The 23,407-nt window shown below is 41.1% G+C and overlaps 1 protein-coding gene across 2 annotated transcripts in view; it reads left to right on the top strand.

The window, feature by feature from the left end:
* LOC136864524 (mitogen-activated protein kinase 1) overlaps positions 1 to 23,407 on the top strand; it is a 244,055-nt gene that overhangs the window by 110,512 nt on the left and 110,136 nt on the right. For both annotated transcript variants that reach the window (XR_010859326.2, XM_067141611.2), the window contains exon 2: positions 17,207 to 17,333. Coding sequence is in view for 1 of the 2 variants with exons in the window: in XM_067141611.2 (XP_066997712.1) it covers positions 17,207 to 17,333 (127 nt within the window). In the remaining variant the exon portion in view is untranslated. The remainder of the gene's footprint in view (positions 1 to 17,206; positions 17,334 to 23,407) is intronic.

Below are 23,407 nucleotides of genomic sequence, written 5' to 3'. Positions count from 1 at the left end.
TCATCATCGCCGAGCCAAATCTACTGGACACAAAGAAATGAAATTTTGGGGATACATTCATATTACAATGTTGGTGCTCACTAAGGAAGGATATTTGGATATTCCGTCGCTAAGGAAAAAAAGGGGGGTGAATTTTTAAAATGAGTTTATATATATCTCGAAAACTGAACAGTTTAAAGACATGAAAATTGGTATTTAGAAACACCTTTAAAAAAACAGGTGTTTTCGGAAAATCCTGTTAACGGGGGTGAAAAAAGGTGAAAAACCGGTTGAATACCTTTTAGTGGATATTTATATCTCAAAAACTAAAGACGTTACAGTCATGAAAATTGGTATTTGGAATCTCCTTTAAAAATAAAGAAACACGTATTTTTTGTTTTTGAAAAATCTGCTTAAAGAGTTTTTTTGCTAGTTGCTTTACGTCGCACCGACACAGATAGGTCTTATGGCGACGATGGGATAGGAAAGGGCTGGGAGTGGGAAGGAAGCGGCCGTGGCCTTAATTAAGATACAGCCTCAGCATTTGCCTGGTGTGAAAATGGGAAACCACGGAAAAAACCAGTTTCAGGGCTGCCGACAGAGGGGTTCGAACCTACTGTCTCCCGAATACCGGATACTGGCCGCACTTAAGCGACTGCAGCTATCGAGCTCGGTGCTTAAAGAGTGGTGAACAGGAGTGACAAAGGGGGTGAATTCGTAAGATGAGTATATCTCTAAAACGTAACACGTTACAGACGTGAAAATTGGTAATTTAAATCTTTAAAAAATGTAAAAGTAACACGTAATTGTTTGTTTTCGGAACAGGTACTCAGTGAGGGGGGGTGAAAAGGACTGAAAGAGGGGTTGAATTATTTTTATGTGGATACTTATATCTCAAACTGAAGATGTTACAGACATGAAAATTGGTATTTGAAGTTTCCTTTAAAAATAAAGAAACACAATTTTTGTTTTGTTTTCGGAAAATCCACTTAAGGGGGGGGGATGGGTAAAGAGAAGTGAACTTAGTTGAATTCTTTTGATGGGGATACTTATACAACAAATACTGAAGATGCTATAGACGTGAAATTTGGTATTTGGAATCTCCTTTAAAAATGCGGAAACACGTATATTATTTTTGTTTTCGGAAAAATCCTGTAAAGTGGGTGAAAAAGGTGGAAAAGTGGTTGAATACCTTTTTGAGGATACATATATCTCAAAAACTGAAGATATTACAGTCATGAAAAGTTTTATTTGGAATCTTCTTTAAAAATAAAGAAACACATATTGTTTTGTTTTTGGAAAACCTAATTAAGCGTGAACAGGACTGACAAAGGGGGTGAATTTTTAAGATAAGTATATCTCAAAAACGGAATATGTTACAGACGCAAAAATTGCTAGTGTTAATCTCTTTTAAAGATAAAGTAACACATACTTTTTTGATTTCAGAAAAAAATCACTTGGAGGGGGGTAGAAAGGATTGAAAGAGGTGTTGAATTATTTTCATTAGGATACTGGTATCTCAAAATCTGAAGATATTACAGACGTGAAAATTGGTATTTTTAATCTCCTTTAAAAATAAAGAAACCGCATTTTTTGTTGGGAGGGGGGCGGGAGAGGGAATCAACTTAAGGTGGGTGCAAAAGGAGTTGAATTCTTTTTATGAGGATACAAATAAGAAGTGGACTTAAAACAATACACCGCTATTTTGACTGGGGGATGAGGAACGATGGCAAAAATACATATTTATATGAAACCGTTTGAATTACGAAGTTAAATTGTTGAATGATATCCTAGGTGTTAAATAACAGAAGGTTTGAAACAAATTCAACCCCTCAGACTTAAATGGGGGTTAAGATTCGAAAACAAATATATTAATTCCTTCCTCCGAAACGGTTTAACTTAGAAGACAGAATTCCAAATAGCGGTATATATTTTAAATCTTAGGTGTGAAATAAGTATTTTTAAACGTTTCACCGCTAAAGTGTCAAATGAGGTTACCGTTCGGCGTACAAAAATGTAATTTTACGAGAAGGGTCTTCTTTTATGGCCTAGGTGTAAAATACCATATACTTCAAAACATTTCTCTCCTAAGAGGTTTAGATGGTAGTTGACTCTCAAAAACACAATAGGAAAATGTACCTTAGGCTTTTTTAAAATTCTTTTTATTATATTTTGTATATTAATTGATACATTTCAGTTAAAGTGGCAATTAGTTATAGCCAAAAGGACCACTGGTCGCACTTGTAATTAACTTTAAATAAGTATATTTCTATTTCTAGATACGCAATATCCATTCTTCAGAAACCATGTCAGGCACGAACATAACTTTTTTATGAAGGGTGGTCTTCTATATCCTAGATGTTAATGAATATTTCAAAACATTCACCCCTTAAAAAGTATTCATTCCTCCATTACTGTTCGATGTATGAAAATCAAAATTTCACATGTTGGTCGCCTTTACGTCCTAGATGTTAAATCAGATATGGTTTTAAACATTCACATTCTTCTGTACGATGCTCAAGTGAGTGGTATATTATAAAATAAATAATCATTCCCCAGAAACCGTTTGACGTACGAACTAGGGACGTATTTTACAGGCTCAGCTGACAGTGGACTCTCCAGAATGTAAAACTTTGAATAATAACTTTCATTTTAAAGCCGTAGTGAAGCACGGGTATCTTGCTAGTATAATAAATATTAATCATTGTTTGTTGGAAAGTAGGCCTACAGATTGTAGCAATGTAACATGGATTTAGAATTTTAAAATATCGAAAAAGAGTTCGTCATTTTTATTAAAATAAAAAGGTATTCCGTATTTGGTATTCTTCCTCTATTAAGACGAACACAAATATATAGTCCCCGAGCCAGAGGAATTAATCAAATGCGGCTAAAATCCTCGGCCCGACAGAATCGAAAGCCGCGCTACGCAGACCGTTCAGCTAAGGAGTCGGTTAGTTTTTTCTATTTGCTTTACGTCGCACCTACACAGATAGGTATATGGTGACGATGGGACAGGAAAGGCCTAGGAGTGGGAAGGAAGCGGCTGTGGCCTTAATCAAGGTACAGCCCCAGCATTTGCCTGGTGTGAAAATGGGGAAACCACGGAAAACCATCTTCGAGGCTGCCGACAGTGAGGTTCGAGCCCACTATCTCCTGAATGCAAACTCACAGCTGCGCGACCCTAACCGCACGGCCAACTCGCCCGGGTGTGTCGGTTAGTATACTAATAATTCGTGTAATACAAGAAACCATACTTTTATTCATGAATCCCTGAAACCATACTCAACATATTAAAGTGACCTATTTCAACTTGACAAAAGTATTGGAACATCAGCATTTCATGTAACTCATTATTTGTTATGCGTTCTTTTTCTTGTGATAACCGAAGAATATATATGTTGGGCATTAAGTGGACGTACTTCATTATTACTTCCGACCTGAAATTTTCCCGTTCTTGCAGAAGACTACCCTTCAGATGTGCTTTAGACCTTATGGGGTGCGTTCTCGCACTTCTTCAATTTCGTTCGATATGTGCTACTTGTTTAACGTTACACTAACACATCGAAGGTTTCCGGTGACGGAAGGATGGGAAAGGGCTAGGATTGAAAAGGTAGTGGTCGTGGCCTAATTACAGTCCCAACATTTGCCGGCGTGAAAATGGGAAACCGCGGTAGCCCATTCCGTATGGATTCGATAAGATTCTCTTCAGCAAGATTCGGTTTAGTGATTGCGGTGGGGATTTTAATGTGTGTGATGTATTGTGCTCTATCCATAACCGAACATTCTCTATCGTATAGTTGTTATCATTCTGTTGTTTGATGTAGTAGTTGTTCCTTAAGTCCAATTTCTCAACACTCCTCTTGAAATTATTTTGCAAGATCTTCTCATAATTAAACCTATCCATATTGTCATCTACAGATACAAGATATCCAACTCCACCAGAACTCAGACAGTCCGACACCAGTAGCTCTCCACTCCGACGTTTCACAGTACCCTTACCGAGGAAAAGTTGCGAATTGGGGAGAATGAAAAGGGTAAATAAAGAAATAAAATCGGTTCATGTCTTCTGGTCGCGTATATACTCTAAAATTTTCCGAAATTGGGATAAATGTATATTTTTGCGATAATTTTCTATCTTACCTGTCAATATTTAAATCCGTAGTCGACTCGTACTCGAACTGATAATGATTTATAAAAAATACTGGTTCAAATCGGTTAAGGTCTTCCGCTCACGCAGCAGCTGTCAAATCTCAAAACTTATCCCGCTCGTCGTAACTTGCTCGGGTCGAAGAACCCGACGGAAATGAAATGGCGTATCGCTTTTAGTGCCGGGAGTGTCCGAGAACAAGTTTGGCTCGCCAGGTGCAGATCTTTTGGATTGACGCCCGTGATGAGGATGAAATGATGATGAAGACGACACATACACCCAGCCCCCTGTGACCAATGGCCAGCACGCTGACCATTTAGACATGGAGCCGGACAACCCCGACGGTCCGCCCACCTTCCACTCTCACCTCCGCGCCGCGCCATTGTTCTATCTGTCTGCACTTATTCCTCATGTTTTATGTGTATTTCATTTACTCTTCGAGTTAATTTATTTTGTTGTATTTACATTTATTTCAATATTGGTTTTATGTTATGATATTTTTGTGTAACTTTGTGACTTAACAGAGATATACTATGGCTGTACCTAAGGAAATCATCAAAATACAGGTATTTGATTGCCCTATATTTGGAGCATATTTCATCAAACAAGCTTCCTACTGGTGAGGACATGAGTCGGTGTTGTTCACAGGATAGATATGACTTGGCGCTTAACAATAAAAGCGTCAGTTTTTTCACAAGTTGCCAGAACAGTGGCTGACAAAATAATTGGTGTGTACCAGAGAGCATCTATCCCAACGGTTACAGATAAGAGACCGAGCGGGTTGGTCGTGCGGTTAGGGCCGCACAGCTGTGAACTTGCATCCGGGAGATAGTGGGTTCGAACCCCACTGTCGGCAGCCCTGAAGATGGTTTTCCGTGGTTTTCCATTTTCACGCCAAGAAAATACTGAGGCTGTAGCTTAATTAAGGCCACGGCCGCTTCCTTCTCACTTCTGGGCCTATCCTATCGTTGCCATAAGACCTATCTGTGTCGGTGCGACATAAAGCAAATTGTAAAAAAAAAAAAGTCAATCGTACAACTCAACTTGTAAATGCATTGCTTGATAAATATTACAGCCTACCAAAAATTATATACACGGGATAAAAAGAAAGATTCGTTTTAGCAGAAAATTGACGAGTTTAAGCAAACATGATCATTGCTTTTTGACGCAGCAGCTTGCAAATGCCCAATTGTTGTTAACTGCATTTTTAACAAAACCCTGATTTATGTAAGTGATATACTACTGTCAACAGTGATTGTGCAAAATAAAAAATATCTGCTATTGAGCTAAGATTTGTTTACTAATTACGAGTACACGGAATAGGAAAACATGGAGGGATAGACGTGTTTGAAACAAAGAAACGTAATGAATCATTGGAAAGTAGATCCCGTGACAGCCATTTAACTTTGGATGATGAATCTGAATATGATCTAAAACCGTCGTGCTCTCATTCAAATGTAATTATAGTCGAAACTGATGATGAAGACCAATATCCTTCCAGCGATCAAGATTTTCAAGTATCAAAAAAGGTTTCGTCTAATAATTTGCAGACGAGAATTCAGCTAAAATCAACTGCGATCGTTATGGAGTTTCTGATCGTGCTACCGCTGCAATCGTATCAAGTGTTTTGCTCGCTGTTGGATTAATAACCGATTCTGACGTCTCCCATGTTATAGACAAAAGCAAAATAAGAAGAGAAACAAAAAGTTAGGGCTGAATTGTGTAGTAAATCTGACGAATTTCCACTACAAGATCTATATTTCGTTGAGAGGAAGGACGATACTTTAGTGGTAAATCTAGCTCATTCGAAAAGGTTCCGAGAATAACATTGGAAGAGCATTACTCGCTAATAAAAGAACCTGGTCCAATCTACATCACCCATGTTACTCCAGCTTCTGGAAGTTCTGAAGATATTCTGACTTCTATTATTTCTTATCTGTCTGGTTGTGGTATTTCTCGTGAAAAATTAGAATGTGGTGGCAGTGCTGTTAGTCTAATAAAGGTTGGAAAAACGGTCTGATTCATCGAATCGAAATACATTGGGGAAAACGTTTCAATCAGCAGTTTGCCTTTTCTGTTTCAGTGAACTGCCATTCAATACCTAGACGGTAAATCAACGGGTCCAAAATCTTTGAGAGGGCCAGTTGGTGAAAAGCTAAGTGACTGCGAAAAAATGTCCAGTGATTGTCTTCCAGATCCCCACAATAGACTGAAGTATACTAACAAGGGGGCATTCCCTACTCGTCACCACCGATTTCGCTCAAATGTATAGAACATGCAGGGCTTGGCTAGAAATGAAAGTACCCAAAGTGGAAACTTCAGATGGCCAAGCGTATAGAAAATAAAAATACAAATGTTGACGCGGCTCTCGCACCGTATAAACCACTTACGTTAGTGCACACGCCGAGCAGTAGTTGGCGTAGCGGTAAGAGCTCGGGCTAGTAGTTCATTGGTCGTGGGTTCGACTCCCCGTGTGGAGAATATTTTTCTCAATTTTTATATTATTCTTTTATTTGAATTTATTTTATTTATATGCAAAAGGCATATAGGACGTCATTTTTGTAATGACCGAGCGAGTTGGCCGTGTGGTTAGGAGCGCGCGGCTGTGAGCTTGCATCCGGGAGATAGTGGGTTCGAATCCCACTGTCGGCAGCCCTGAAGATGTTTTTCAGCGGTTTTCCATTTTCACACCAGGCAAATGCTGGGGCTGTACCTAAATTAAGACCACGGCCGCTTCCTTCCAACTTCTAGGCCCTTCCTCTCCCACCGTCGCGAAAAGACTTATCTGTGTCGGTGCGACGTAAAGCCACTAGCAAAAAGAAAAAAAATAATGAGTGCACAATTGTAGAAAATTTGGAGTTGCGAATTTTCCCGACGTGTTCAAACAGAAATTCTTCATTTTTCTCCTTTCTTGGCTATCTCCCCTCCTTGGGGAATGTGCCATAAACGTGAATAGTCGTTTCGCTGTAAGATTCGTTTTCACCTGACAAGTGAAGGTTGCTCCTGGCGGATGTACATAAACAATAGATTCTTGGCGCAGGTAGAAAAAAGTCTGACAATGAAATCCCAATTTTTACCTTCTCTATGCCTTTTGCGTATAAATAAAAAAATGAATTATTCACCTCTTTGCGTAAGTGGAAAATGAATAACATAAAAGTTGACAGAAAAAACCAGTCTCCACACGGGGAGTCGAACCCTCGACCATCGACTTACCAGTCCGAGCTCTTACCGCTACGCTAACAACTGCTCGGCGTGTGCTCTAACGTAAGTGGCTTATACGGCGCGAGAGCCGCGTCAGCATTTGTATTTTTATTTTTATTTTCTATACGCTTGGCCATCTGGAGTTCGAACTTCGGGAACTTTCATTTCTAGCAAAGCCCTGCATGATCTATAAATTTGAGCGAAATCGGTGGTGACGAGTAGGGAATGCCCCCTTGTAAGTAAGGATCAACAATATCTACTCGATATTACAATGGCAATAAAGTCGGGAAACTGTAAAGAGGATTTGGTTGTACGAGATCCTGGTCCCTTGTCAGGTTGACGACAGCAGATCGAACAGTCAGATTGTACTTAAGTGGATCAAGTCCCACACCTGAACTTCAGGAAATACTTGTATTTATTTTAAAGTCATACAGTACATGTCAATGTGGTTTAGTATAAAAACAATTACATATTTTACAGAGGGACCAAAACTTGCGTACCAATCAGTACAATATTCAAGGTACCTGCCTGAAAATTTACGTAATACTGTCGACACTTAAGATCGAACGAAATGGCTTTTTCGCTCACCCAAAGCATTCAATGTTAGCCATGTCACAAGATAATACAAAACATGTAAGAGACCTCGGACTTCGGCGAATTCTAAAGGCGAGAGAGTTAGATATAAAAAAAAACTTTGAGAACATTCTTGCCGCCAAAACTCAAGTTTGAGGCTCAAGACCACCTTGAAATAATTAACTGGATGGACTGTGATTTATCTTCTCCCCCATTATTAAAAGATACCAATGACGATGGGATTAAATTACATATTCAATGTGACTCAGTCCCTAATTGGGATATAACATTCGAAATTTTCAAAGTTCACACACAGGTAGTTGGACGATGTGCGAATCTCGTTACAGAAGCCTCAGGAAAAGTTTGCGGAGCTGAGTCTAGGGATGGTGTTATGAGAATGAGTCTGCTGTCAAGGTCAACCATGCCTAACTTCGTCATTAATTCAGATTTCAAAGTAATTTCAGTTCAGAATGAGTGAAAACAGAGATGTTCAGTTGTTGTTTTACCGAGCTCGATAGCTGCAGTTGCTAAGTGCGGCCAGTATCCTGTAATCGGGAGATAGTGGGTTCGAGCCCCACTGTCGGCAGCCCTGAAGATGATTTTCCGTGGTTTCCCCATTTTCATACCAGGCAAATGCTGGGACTGTACCTTAATTAAGGCCACGGCCGCTTCCTTCCCACCTCTAGCCCTTTCCTATTCCATCGTCACCATAAGACGCAACGTAAAACAACTTGTAAAGAAACTTTGTTTTCTCAATAAAAATCTGTTTATAAATATTACTATTGGTCTGGAATAATTTGTTTTTAATCATTTAAGCTTGTATTCAATAAAGAAAACGAAAAACATGCAAGTTATTAATATTTTTGTCTTCTTGAGCTGTGATCTACTTTTTTAAAAATTTCATTAACTTTGAAGGCAGTGTGCAACCGGAAGATGTTGATGGATTTAAATAATATTTGAACATTGTGTTCTGTGGTCCTAATACATAAGAATTTGAGCTATTACATCCAGGAAGTGGCTAATTTAAAAATGTTAACAATTATCGTATTTTTTTCCAAATTTCGGCAAACTTTAAAGCACATGCGCTATCGGAAGATATAAACCTATTTATTTCTTGTTCACTCCCTTTTATTCTCCCCAGTTTGCAACTTTTCCTCGGTATTACGACCTTAAAAAATTCTAATTTTTCTGCTGACCCTTGTGTGTAAGTCACTGGTAAGACCCCAATTAGAGTATGGTTCCTGTGTATGAGAGCCTCACCAGGATTACTTGATTCGAGAAATGGGAATGATGGAAAGGAAAGCAGCACGATTTGTTCTGGATGATTTCCGACAAAAGTGTTACAAAAAGTTGTAAACATTGGGCTGGGAAGACTTAGGAGTAAGTCAGTGGAGAGTTGGCGTGAAATGACATTAGTGAACGAATAAGTTTGAACGAATTTTTTTTTACAATCTGCTTTACGTCGCACCGACACAGATAGGTCTTATGGTGACGATGGGATAGGGAAGGGATAGGATTGGGAAGGAAACGGCCGTGGGCTTAATTTATTAAGGTACAGCCTGGTGTGACAATGGGAAACCACGGAAAACCATCTTCAGGGCTGCCGACAGTCGGTTCGAACCCACTATCTCGCGAATGCAAGCTGATAGCTACGTGACCCAAATCACAGAGCCCCTTGCTCGGTTAACGAAGATAAATTTGGAATTCAAGAGGACAAATTGGAGCAAATATTTGTATATAGGAAGAGGAATTACTGTAATTTACCAAGGGACATGTTCCATAAATTTCTAACTTCCTTCTTAGATATCAGTTAAGAAAAGGCTAGGTAAATAATTGATAAACAATCTGCCACTTGGACGACGGCCCTAAATGTATATATGTGATGTTTGATTGATTGATTGATTGATTGATTGATTGATTGATTGATTGATTATCCTATTATACACATGGGCTCCCATTCAGTATTGGCCTTTCTCCACACGTGTATCATCCGCCAGTTGAGAAAATTGAACATTCTAAAATAAATACGCACTCTAATAATTATTAAAATCTGTGTACTGTATGGGCTACAATTTAAAGCTCTTGGTTACTCTTCATTTCTGTGAAAACAGCACATCAATAACATCTTCCATTTCAGAAATACTTGGGGCGCAAATTTTGAATGATTCACCCTGTATAGGACTTGTGCATGTCTTCTCAGTATTAACTACCCTGTTGTTTGAATGTAAGATGAAGCTCCTCATCTGCCATTGACAACTACCATTTCAAGTATTCGCTTTGGTTACATACAGTATATTATTGTTTTTGCTTATTTGACGTTGCAGTATGAAGAATTGTTACTATTTATTTTCATTTCACAACTCTCCGAGAACTCTTGTACTGCAGTTTGTTAAACTTTTCTGTTACTTATCATGGATATAGGAGGGCCAGAAGAATTAGTGCAGTCAACTGGGGAATGATTCTGTTCCATCGGATGGAAACTTTGTACACCTCACTGCCTACTCATCCCTTTTGTGCAGGTTTCTGCGCTATAGAGCTCTCTTCTGTTACACTGCTTTTCAAAGCGTACATCGAATAGTAGTTTCAGCACATTGTATTCTACTTCAAATATTTATAATAAACTGAAACAAGTTTGATATAGAGGGCTTAGTGTGGTCTGTTTATTGGTTATGTTATTGAAAGATCATGCGAGTAAATAAGTCGTCATTTATTGTCCCCATCACAATGAATTTGACACCTTCAAGTGAAAATTACGTGTATTGATAAAATGATAAGATTTGAGGAGAAACATTTGTTACTAGTGACTCGTATCATGGGCACGGGCCATGTTTGTCATTGTACCCACTCCTCGTATGTATGCGAAGTATCTGATAAGCCTTTGTAATTATTGTAATTATTTGTAATTAGTATTTTCCCACACACTGATGGAGTCGTGACGCTCATGTGGATTTGGCCATTTTACGGTTGGATGCCCTTCCTTTCGCCAACCCCAACTTTTGCTTTTCTGTGGTGGTTAGCAATGCGTTGTATTGTTAGTATATGAAGAGATGTGTATTGAGAAAATACCCAGTCGCCGAGCCAGAGGAATTAAACAAATGTCGTTAAAATAAATCGACCGGCCGGGAGTCGAACCTAGAGGTCTCTGAACCGAAGGCCACGACGCTTAAGCAGTCCAGGTGCCAGCAGCTAAGCCATGTGTTAATCACGCCCCTGGATGTTTATAATATCGGGACTGACTAATTATTTGGATCTGGATCTAAGATTGAGTAAGATACCCTCGGGACTTTAGATAAGTTTTAAATCAGTAATGTTTTGCAATTAAAGGTGGCAGTTCAGACTTTGGAAAAGGTATATTATGCTTATTGAAGAGTAAGGAATACAAGATTATACACTGGGTATATCATAATATGTGGGCCACGTGCCAGGTATCCGCGAACGAAGACAACTCATGCCTACTGATATTCTGGCGTTAGAGCCTCTTTCTAGCTGTTCGGGGTCGGTGTATTCCCACAGCTTGGAGATTGCTGCGGACCGTGGGATCATGCTATTTTTCTGTTGACCACCATTTTGCTGTTTGAACTGGCCGCTCTAGTCATATGGACAAAGATAATGACAATCTACAGACATAGCACTCCCATTCCACGGTGCTAGCCCTGGACCTGAAGAAAGTAACAAAAGACGGCACCAGCAGCGGAGTACGACATAAACCAGTCCTGTCTACAAGCCTTAAGTATGTTTTCATGTTTCTCAAATAACGACGGTATTTCTTAATTTGCCGCTGATTTTTCACTTGATATGTGTAAAAGCAATTATTATGTTCCATTTGTGACAAATTTTATAGTGATATTTGGGTGATACCAATGCGCATCGTACCCGTTCCGGCACCTCGGCGTCTCCGAAAACCGTAAAAGTAGTTAGTAAGACGTAAAACCAATAGCATTACTTATTTACTAGTATTTAAATGAATGTGGTCAGTAAGCAGTGAAATTAGCTGCAATATGAATGGTTCGCTGTTGGTCACTATACTGACTTTACTAACAACGTTGTGATTGATTTAACATTCTGCACCGTACATTCCTTTAATTTTAAGATATTTAATTGAATGTTTAAGATATTTAGTGTAAGAGAAAAATAAAGAAGAGAACGCCACTAAGAAAGGCGAGAATACAGAAATAGACTCCCCAAAAGAAGTATATGTACTCTTAAAAGAGTACGTCCGGTTACCCTAAGAATAGCCAGTGCTCACGGTATACAGCGTATTACACTACGGAGCAATCGAGTCAGTTCTAGTGCCTGAAAAGATACTGCATATGTTAAAATATCCGAGTGGAACATGCTAGCCAAATTATATAGCCTCTGGCTTCTCACCAAGGCGCCTTTAGTTCGAATCCCGATCAGTGCACGTAGGATGTTTGAAATGAAAATTCACGTGCTTGTGGTTAGAGTTCCACATAAAACTGAAGATCCCGTGGCTACGATTACGATATCAAGTCACACAAAATTATAAGCTTGCTTGCTTTCGAAAAATCATAGTAATTTCCCTTTCGGTCTGAGTCGTGCAAAAGAAGTACCGTAGGTTTAATAATTAAAAACCTAATTTACTTTTTCTTGCTAGTTGCTTTACGTCGCACCGACACAGATAGGTCTTTGGCGACGATGGGACAGGAAAGGGCTAGGAGTGGGAAGGAAGCGGCCGTGGCCTTAATTAAGGTACAGCCCCAGCATTCGCCTTGTGTGAAAACCATCTTCAGGGCTGCCGACAGTGGGATTCGAACCTAATATCTCCCGAATCCTAATTTACTTAACAAAAACAGTACGATCATAGTCGTAAGATATACAAGCACTTTAATCTGGTCCCTAGTATACAGCATGATTCAGCCACCCCTTCCAATGTAGTTTTATGCAACCGACAATATTAATTCCGTCCTGAAAACATCTGCACTGCCGGTATACTCAGACAGCACAACCGGATATCTTGGTATTTACCGTCTCACCATGATAGGACGCCGTAATGTTATACCCGTATTGAACACTTGAAGACATGTGTGTGCCTTCTAGATCACATGAACCTGACAACCCGGTGAAACACTAGATTGATATTGTGACCGCAGTAAACCTAATACTAGCTCTAAGCTGTCCAGGATGCCGTACGGAACCGTAGTGTAGTTGGTAAAGGCATGGCTGACCGGGCTTGCATGTCAGGTGAGAGATTCGAGTCCGGGGCGATTACAAAATTTTGAAATATTTCTTTAATACGTACCGCACCCAATGTACGTTCAGTACCCGCTTTCATGGCAGTTGTGTGTGAATGAATGTGTCTGTTGCCCTAAGAAGGGCCGATTAGTTAGCAGGCCGGGCACATACAGGCCGGAGATAATAGGAACACAACTGCCTTGACGATGTTTTACCGCAGCAAATGCTCGATGTGATGACCGTTTCGGTTTCTGCATATTCGGACCCGGTGTCCAGTAGATCGACTTGCGCGCTGAAGAATTCCAGGTGTAATTGTTCGGCAAGCGTCCGTGATGAGTTCCCGGAGCTGGTCGGGGTTTTCCGGCGCTTGAGTATAAACGACGTACTTAAAATGTCCCCACAAGAAGAAGTCTTAACTGCGTTAAATCCGGTGATCTGGCGGGCCAAGAAACAGGGCCTCTTCGTCCTATCCATTTCCCTGGCAGTTCCTCGTTCAGATGGTTACGAACGGGCACAGTCGAATGTGGTGGCGCTCCATCTTGCTGCAACCACATCGTCAAACGATTGCGCAAGGGCACATTCTCCAGCGACATTGGGAGTTCCTGACGCAGAAAGTGTAGGTAGCGTGGGCCCATCCAACTACCCTCGAAGAAATAAGGTCCAATCAGGCGATCCCCCAAGATTCCAAACCAAACATTCCCTCCCCATCGTACTTGATGGGCCGCCTGTCGCACCCAGTGAGGATTGTCCGGACTCCAATAGTGCATGTTGTGGTGATTGACGTTCCCATTATTGAGGAAGCGCGATTGTTCCGAGAAAACAAAATATACGATACGAATGCTGCATCATTGTCCAGCCTGCCTAATCGCCACCGACAGAACTCCATTCGAGCTTCGAAATCCCGCCCATGGAGCTCTTGGTGTGGCTCAAGATAGTATCGGTGAAATTTATGTTCATACAGTTTTCGCCAGACGGATGGCTGGCTGGTTTTCACCTGTCGTGCAGTCGCCCTTGTACTGATGTGTGAATTATTACGAGCTGCATCCAGAACAGGCTCTTCTGTTTCACCCGATGTAACGGGCCTATCGCAGACTGGTGGCTGGTTGGAAATCACGCCTGTTGTCCTTAGGCGTCTTTCAACACGGCGGAATTTCGCAGCAGCCGGGTGTCGCCTGTCGAGATACCGTTCTTGGTACAGACGTAGTGCCTCGCACGCTTTTTGCCTTGTTTCCCGATAAATGAGCATATCAACGTATTCCTCTATGGAAAACATGCCGAATAGCAGCAGAGATTACAGTACATTCAGGCCCTAACCAGCGGAGTATGCGCAGGGCACAAGATGAATAGCAGTGTCATTCTACTGTTGAATGTGGCAAACGTGGGCCTATGTTTATGTATTCAAACATCATACCGATGCAAAAATATTTGAACGATGCAGGATTCGAACCGCCGCTGGCACATTCCGTCGAATGTGGTGGAGCTCCATCTTGCTGCAACCACATCGTCAAACGATTGCGCAAGGGCACATCCTCCAGCGACAGTGGGAGTTCCTGACGCAGAAAGTGTAGGTAGCGTGGGCCCATCCATCTACCCTCAAAGAAATAATGTCCAATCAGGCGATCCCCCAAGATTCCACACCAAACATTCCCTCCCCATCGTACTTGATGGACCGTCTGTCGCACCGCATCCGTTCCGCTACATTGCTGGAAACATGCTGGTAGTACGACGAGAACAGGGTACGTACGTCATCCAGTTCGGTGTTTTAAGACATTAATTACTGCACTGTTACCTAGTTTTATGCATGGATTTCCCTCTTCGTAACAATCGGTCAAGAGGCACGACACAGTAACAAAGTTACATGGAAAAGGACGTTGCTACATGATTTCAAGTTGTCATATTTTGCGAACGTATGGTATAACATTTCGCTAGGGTTCAGAATCATGTACAAAATGTGCTCACTGAACATTAGTACCATATAGTACGGCTGCAGGGGAATAGCACTCCTATAACCATGTGCATGTTAGTTGGGCTGCAGCAAACGATATTGGAAGGAGCTGCTGAATCACACTGTGTAAAGGTCAGCATACTCTCAGATGACATTCTAGTCTTGCGTGTTACGGTGTATTGGCAGACAAAATCCCCCCCCCCCTATCCCTTGAGCATTTATTGTTATTTTTCTATCAAAAAGCGTTGTTGATTGTTGTAAACTATTGAAGAGTAACCGGACGAGTTGGCCAGGCGGTTAGGGGCGCGCAGCTGTGAGCTTGCATCCGGGAGATAGTGGGTTCGAATCCCACTGCCGGCAGCCCTGAAGATGGTATTCCGTGGTTCCCCATTTTCACACCAGGCAAATGCTGGGGATGTACCTTAATTAAGGCCACGGCCGCTTCCTTCCAACTCCTAGGCCTTTCCTATCCCATCGTCGCCATAAGACCTATCTCTGTCGGTGCGACGTCAAGCCACTAGCAAAAAAAAGAAAAAAGAGCATTTCATTTAAGAAGTCGCATTCATATAATCGTGGTTTTCGAACTAATATTATTTGGAGAAGTATGTGCGAGCAGTGTTTCTGAGTGACAATTCCCTTATATCATCTGTGTGTTCAATAAGTATAAAGAGAATTGTATGTTAAGTGTAAAATGTAAATTGCAACACCATGAAGGCATTGGTCGTTTGTGTTGATTTTCAAGATATGGAACGATGCCATGTAGGCATGTCAACGATCAAAGTTTCAGAACCATTGGATTGTTGCTACAGGTCTCCGTTGCTACAGGTCTCCCCACGTGATTGGTCGCGGAGGAATCAACTCCATTATACGGACTCTGGTGTAGCGTAGTTGACTTGCAGTCTGTGCAGTGAAGTGTTCCCCGTCAAACATGCCCCGACGACAGAGAAGAGCACGCTATCAACAACTGTCGCCGTTTGAGAGGGCTCGGATAATTGGGCCGTGTGAGGCTGGATTATCGCTAAGGACTGTCGCTGCACGTGTTGGCCGACAGGCATCTACGGTACAACGTGTATGGTAGCAGTGGTCAAATGAAGATACCTGGCACAGGCCCAGCGCGACAGACAACTGTGAGAGAGGATCGCTGCATCATTCAGATGGCCCGGATGGAACCCCATGCAACAGCAGCGCAAATTCGAGCAGCTGTGGCACCCCACGTTACACAACAAACAGTTGGTAATCACCTGCGTGCAGCTGGCGTACGAGCCCGTGTCCCTGCAGAAGGTGTTCCATTGAACCCACAACAGCGACGTGTAAGGCTGGCCTGGTGTCGAGAAAGATCGACGTGGGTCGACGAATGGCATAGGGTCGTCTTTAGTGATGAATCGTGCTTCTGTCTTGACCGCAGTGATCGCCGGAATTGTGTGCGCCGACGTACCGGGGAAAGGGGCCGCCAAGATCTTATTGTCGAGGGCCAACACCAAGCATTATGGTCTGGGGAGCTATTGGCTTTAATGTGAAATCACAATTAGTGCTTGTTGAGGGCACTATGACTGCTCGACAGTACGTTGATAGGGTACTCAATCCAGTGGTTGTCCCTATGATGGCGAACATTACTAATGGGATGTTTCAGCAGGACAATTCCCGGGTTCACACTGCACGCATCTCCAGAGAAGCTCTCCACGACATCACAACCTTACAGTGGCCCGCCAGATCCCCGGACCTCAGTCCTATTTAGCATGTGTGGGGCATGATGGGTCGACAACTGGCCAACCGTCCTCAGCCACCCACAACTCTGGAACAACTGACCCGTGCAGTGCAGCAAGCATGGGCCACAATTCCTCAGGAAGCGATCCAGGGCCTTATTGACTCCATGCCTCGACGAATTCATCAATGAATTGCCGCTCGTGGTGGGCACATCCTGTATTGATTTCTGTCCAGAGGGACCTGATAGTGTAATCATCGAATCACAAGTGAACACTCGTCTTGAATGTTCAATTGCAGCAATGTAGCACCACTCCTTTTGGGTGTTGCAATTTCCATTTTCTTCAGTGTATCTCCGTGATGTACGTAGCAAATATATTTTAATTGAGGGTGACGTGATGACAGACATTTTTGTTTGTATTTGTCGTATTTTTCTAGAGTTCATAATATGTGTTGTTTCTTTGCAGTTCTGCTTATGATAATGTGACAAAGACGAAAGTGGCTATCAAGAAAATCTCACCATTTGAACACCAGACCTATTGTCAAAGGACATTAAGAGAAATAAAAATACTTACCAGGTTCAAACATGAGAATGTGAGTAGAGATATACGTTTTCGAAGTGTTTTTTCACTTATGTACTTTTTTAATGTTGTCATCTATCATGGTTTTTCTTTTGGTATGCTTCTTCGGTGTATGTAATGCCAATCCATGAATCTGTATTTCATATGATTGTATGATGACCCTTGATGGGTATAGGATTTGTTTCCCAGAAATTAGGGTCGCTGACGTGCGTCCTCTTCTTTTCCATATTTAGTTTGCGGTACTCGTTACTAGATATGAATTCATGTCAGAGTAAAATACTTCAGTGCCTCTTTTATAATCAGTATTGCCGAGACGAGGAGTATAAGGAAATGGACAGGAATTCACGCAAACTTGTGTAATTTCTTACTCTATAGTTTGCAGTGACCAAGGATAGGATTTCGAACCAAATATATTATTATAAACGGGCTAGATCGTTAAACTTCTCCTGAAAAAGATATTCCCCTTCAGACCTTAAAAGTGAAAGGCTTAATTCTGTTTCTGTTTCCTGTTATCTAAGTACAGTAAACCGCTTTTCGGAACTACTGAATGGTTAAACGTCCTCGTTCGAATTGCTGGTTGTAGCCAAATACTCGTACATTGTGTTAATGACAGTATAAGGGTGTTCCGATTTAGGTCACCCTACATCACTGATTTATATCATCATTCTTACGGAAACTACCTCGAAGCAGAATCAATCAATCAATCGATCGATCAATCAGTCAGTCACTACTGATCTCATTTAGGGCAGTCCCCCAGGTGACACCTATCCGTTGTTTACCTAAATTTTTCTTAAATAATTCCAAAGGATTTAGAAATTTACCGGAAATATTCCTTGGTAAATTATTCCAGTCCCTAACTCCTCTTCCTGTAAACGAATATTTTCTCCAATTTGTCCTCTTGAATTCCAAATTTATCTTCATGTTGTGATTTGTCGTATTTATAAAAATACCACTCAAACTTATTCGTCTACTAATGTCATTCCACGCCATCTCTTCACTGACAGTTCAGAACACTCAAGTTCAGTCGAGCACCTCCTCTCCTTTCTCCCAAGTCTTCCCACCCCAAATTTTGCAACATTTTCGTAACGCTACTATTTTATTCGGAAATCTCCCAGAACAAAAGGAGCGGATTTTCTTTGGATTTTTTCCAGTTCTCGAATCTAGTAATCCTAGTGAGGGTCCCATGCGCTGGAACAATACGCTTATTGGGGTCTTACAAGAGACTTACATACCCTCTCGTTTAGATCCTTACTATAACCCTTAAATACCCACTTAACCATATGGAGAGATCTCTAACCTTTCTTTACAATTGTTATTACTCAAATTAAGATCTTTCCTTTTATTGACACCTAGGTACTTACAGTGTTCGATGTAAGAAATTTTCGCCCCACCAACGCAGTAATTAAAACTGAGAAGACTATTCCTTTTTGTTACTATATGCAGTATAACATCATCAGAAAAAAGCCTTACATCTGAATCCAGCTCTTTATTCATATAATTTATGGACACGAGTATATAAGAACGCATAAAGGTTCAATAGTACTGCCTTGGAACTCCCCTCTTAATAATTGCAGGATTAGATAATGCTTAACCTACTCTAATTTTCTGAGTTCTGTTCTCTGGAAATATAGCCACCCATTCATTCACCAAATGCACTCATTCTTGTCAGTAGTTTCCCATGATCAACCCTATCAAACGCCTTAGATAGGTCAATCGCGATACAGTCCATTTGACCTAAATCTAAATTATCTGCTATATCTTGCTGGAAACCTACACGTTGAGCTTCAGTAGAATAACTTTTCCGAAATCCCAGCTACCTTCCATCATACCAGTCATTAATTTCGCAAATGTGTCTAATATAATCAGAAAATTGCTTTGTCAAAGATTGCATGCAACACATGTCAAACTGACTGGTCTGTAGGTTTCTGCTTTGTTTATTACCCTTTCCTTTATACACAGAGGCTACTATAGCAACACTCCATCCATTTGGTATAGCTCGTTTATGCAAACAGTAATCAAATAAGCACTTCAGATATGGAACTATAGCCCAACCCATTGTCTTTAATATATCCCATAAATCTTATCAACTCCAAGTGCTTTTCTAATTTTCAACTTTGCATCTTATTGTAAATATCTTTGTTATCCTAGGTAAATATCAATACTTCGTTAGTTTTAGTCACCTCCTCTGTCTGGTCATTATCCTGGTAACCAACAATCGTTACACACTTCTGACTGAATACTTCTGCTTTCTGTAGATCCTCACATACACACTCCCCTTATTCATTAATGATTCCTGAAATGTCCTTCTTGGAACCTGTTTCTACCTTGAAGTACGTATACATATCTTTCCATATTTCACTATAATTTGTGTGACTGTCAGTTATGCCTGCCATCATTTTATCCTTAACTAACTTCTTTGTTATATTCAATATCCTAGTAAGTTCCTTCAATTTCTCCCTTCTTCTACAATCATTTCTAAGTCTATTTCTTTCCAACCTGCACCTCTTTTTAGTCAGTTACTTCCCTGTTATAATATAGTGGACCTTTACCTTTAAAGGCACAAAGCTGTTTTCACATTCCTCAACAATTGCTTTAAACCAATTTTACGGTCTGTTTACAGTTTCAGTGACCATTTTCCACCGATCATAATTACTTTTAAAAACCTCTCTCGTGCCTGTCTTATCAGCTATATGGTACTGGCTAATAGCCCTGCATTTACAACCTTCCCTTCAGTCGCATTTATGTTTAACTACGACACAAACAGCTTCCTGATCACTAATACCATTTATTTATTACTTCGTGCTCATCTGGTTTTACCTGCATCGTGTCCAGAATATCCTTCCCTCTAATTGGTTCCATCACTTTCTGATTCAGCTGTCCTTCCTAGATTAACTTATTTGCCATGTGTTGGTCATGCTTCCTGTCGCTCGTATTGCCTTCCCAATTGACATTTGGTAAATTGAGATCACCCGCTATAATCACGTTCCTTTCTGTATCGTTTCCCACACAGAATCGTTACTATGGTGCAGAAAACCTGAGAATAAAGCTTGGTGGTGGTGGTGGTGGTGGTGGTGGTGGTGGTGGTGGTGGTGGTGGTGGTGGTGGTTGCAATGTTTTAGCGTCCTCGCCAGAACATGTCACTGAGGAGCTACTGAATGTGTACTATAAATCTCAGTCTTAGGTATTTTCAAGTTTTTACTGTTAGAAAATTGGTAATATGTGTTAGGGAGAAATATTCCGGTCACATGCTACAGTTAGCACACAGGAGACTTGCCGTGCGATGGTACGTTAGTTTCTTGTGATTAGGGCCCGGATGTTTATGTAGTAATAGGTTAGAATGCAAACTTACTGAGCCGAGTAATAAGTAGAGTCTACTCGCACGACGGTAATTCTATGAGGTTTGCATAAAGATTAGGGGTTCGGCCCATCAGAACCCCTAGAATTTATGTTACTCCCAGTACATTGCGTTAGAGCGGGCTAGTCGACATTTCCTACTAAGAAGATTATTTAGTAACAAAATTACTTAGTAGGATATGTAATTATATTATTATTAATTATTATTATTACTATTATTATTATTATTATTATTATTATTATTATTATTATTATTATTATTATTATTATTATTATTATTATGCGTGGCCTCTGGAGAGGCCTGGTGCAGATCTTTCAAGTTGACGCGCCAGAGGCGACCTGCACGTGTGTGAGAATGATGAAGATGATAGCACCATTAGCCCGCCTCCGAAATGGAGGAATTAACCAATGAAAGATAAAATTCCCAACCCGACCGGGAATCAACCCGAAACCCCTCGGATCAAAAGCCAGCTTGCTAACCATTTAGCCATGGAGCCGGATACTTATTTATAATGATTGTTCTCTTCAGTTGATCGCTTAAAGGTACCTTCGGGAACACATTTTCATAATTTATTGCATCTCTTGCAACATTATCGAGTTCATCGGTTTGAACACCTGCAATGTTGTAAATTAAGGTATTATAGCTTGAAGATATTTTCATAAAAAGACGCCATTTTAATGGTTTTCAGAGGAATAAAAATGAAAAAATTCAAATTGTAAATAGAGCCTCCGTGGCTCAGGTGGCAGCGCGCCGGCCTCTCATCGCTGGGTTCCGTGGTTCAAATCCCGCCCACTCCATGTGAAGGCTGGACAGGTTTTTTATGCGTACTCCGGTTTTCCCTGTCATATTTCATTCCAGCAACACACTCCAGTATCATTTCATTTCACCTGTCATTCATTAATCATAGCCCCAGAGGAGTGCGTCAGGCTTCGGCAGTCGTCACAATTCCTATCCCCGCCGCTAGATAGGGGCTTCATTCATTCCATTCCTGACCCAGTCGAATGACTGGAAACTGGAAACATTGACCTCACGTGTTGTTATGACATTCCTTATGGTGAAAGTAACGAAGAAGGAGTGTTTGAAACTGTGTCCCTAAACATTCACCACGGCTAGGGACTGCAGATATTCTTAGGCACTAATTTGTTAAATCGTTCGAGAATAGACCCTGTGTATTGTCAGTGGGATATAGGCACGTCTTTCTCACTCAGTTCATAATATTCCCACTGAACGAAACTTGAAGACATTATCCCCATTACTGGGCTCACTACATTTCTGTAGTAACTAACTCACAGCCGTAAGAAGTAGATGACTTGAGAAAGTACAAGTACAGTGCAATGGAAATTATCCATAAGGAAAGTTTTGCGGATAGTTAGATGATAATTTAGTGTAATCACATGAATAAATATATTTTCTATATTACATGGTTATTACTAATGCTAATTTTTAGGTCTTATCGCACAGCATTTCACTCACGGATATGACATTTTGGATGTTTTGTGATGTTTGGGTGCCGTCGGATGCATACCGGCGTGATTACAGCAATTGGAAAATATCCGACGCCCTTCATACAATTGACCAAGAGCAATATAGAAATCAAGTACATGAATGCACTAACAACGTCCGTGATGAAGATGTGGTACTGTTCTAGATTGATATGCAATGATGGTTAATATTCCCGACCCTGCCGGGAATCGAACCCGTGACCTCTATGACCAAAGGCCAGCACGCTAACCATTTAGTCATCTTACCTGCGTAAATAATTTTATCAGACAGTTTTATTACAACATTGTCTAGTTCCTTGGCTGAAAGGTCTGTGAAGCTTGGGTTCGATTCCTTGCAGGGAATTTTAAGTGCGTTTGGCACACAATATATCACACCACCACCACCACCACCACCACCACCACCACCACCACCACCACCACCACCACCACCACCACGACCACCACCAGTATTCGACTTTCAAATAGTTTTGCAATCTCCTTCATTTGTTGTGCTAGTTTATTTGATGTTTCCATGTTCATTAAAAGAACTATCACAGTATGGTAATGCACATGAAAGAGTAAAATATTCACTCTACCACCAACAAGTAATGAAATATGTGGGTGGAGAGCACAAGCTCGAGTGATGTTCCGTATGCGCGCGCAGGTACATCGGGCGACTAGTTGCGCCACTAGTCGCCCACGGCTAGTAGATTACGTTTACTGCAATGCCCTGTCATGCATTTGAGCAACTACGAATCGCCAGAGCAGTTGCCGGCTCAGATGACGGCCGGCCACTAGTTGCTCAGTTGCGCCACTAGTCGCCCGCGGCTAATAGGCCCTATTTGATCCAATGACTCGTGACTCGTCAGAGCGACCACAGTGACTCACATAATTATTCGGACACGTTAATTATAGCCTTTGCTACACGCTGGCCCTATGTTTCAGAGAAAATATTGTACACGCAAACTAATTCCTGACAGAATCCAGTTTGACAGATTCAACACGGCGTTGAAATGTGTACTTGTAGAAAACGGGAGAGAACCAGTGACCCTGGAACCTCAGAACGCAGTTAGTGTGCTTCAGCAAAATTATTCGGACACAAGTCAGTTGCCATGCAGTGGTCGTGTGTAGAAGAGCCATGGATAGTATGAACGTAAACATTCAATGAGTTAGAGTACTGTGTACAACTTAAGAGAAAATGGGCCGCAGAGGAAGAGAGCACAATCGAACAGCAGCAGCTAGTAATGTTTC

Source organism: Anabrus simplex, chromosome 2, assembly GCF_040414725.1.
Source record: "Anabrus simplex isolate iqAnaSimp1 chromosome 2, ASM4041472v1, whole genome shotgun sequence".
Lineage (NCBI taxonomy): Eukaryota > Metazoa > Arthropoda > Insecta > Orthoptera > Tettigoniidae > Anabrus > Anabrus simplex.
This window is presented reverse-complemented; position numbering and strand designations above follow the sequence as displayed.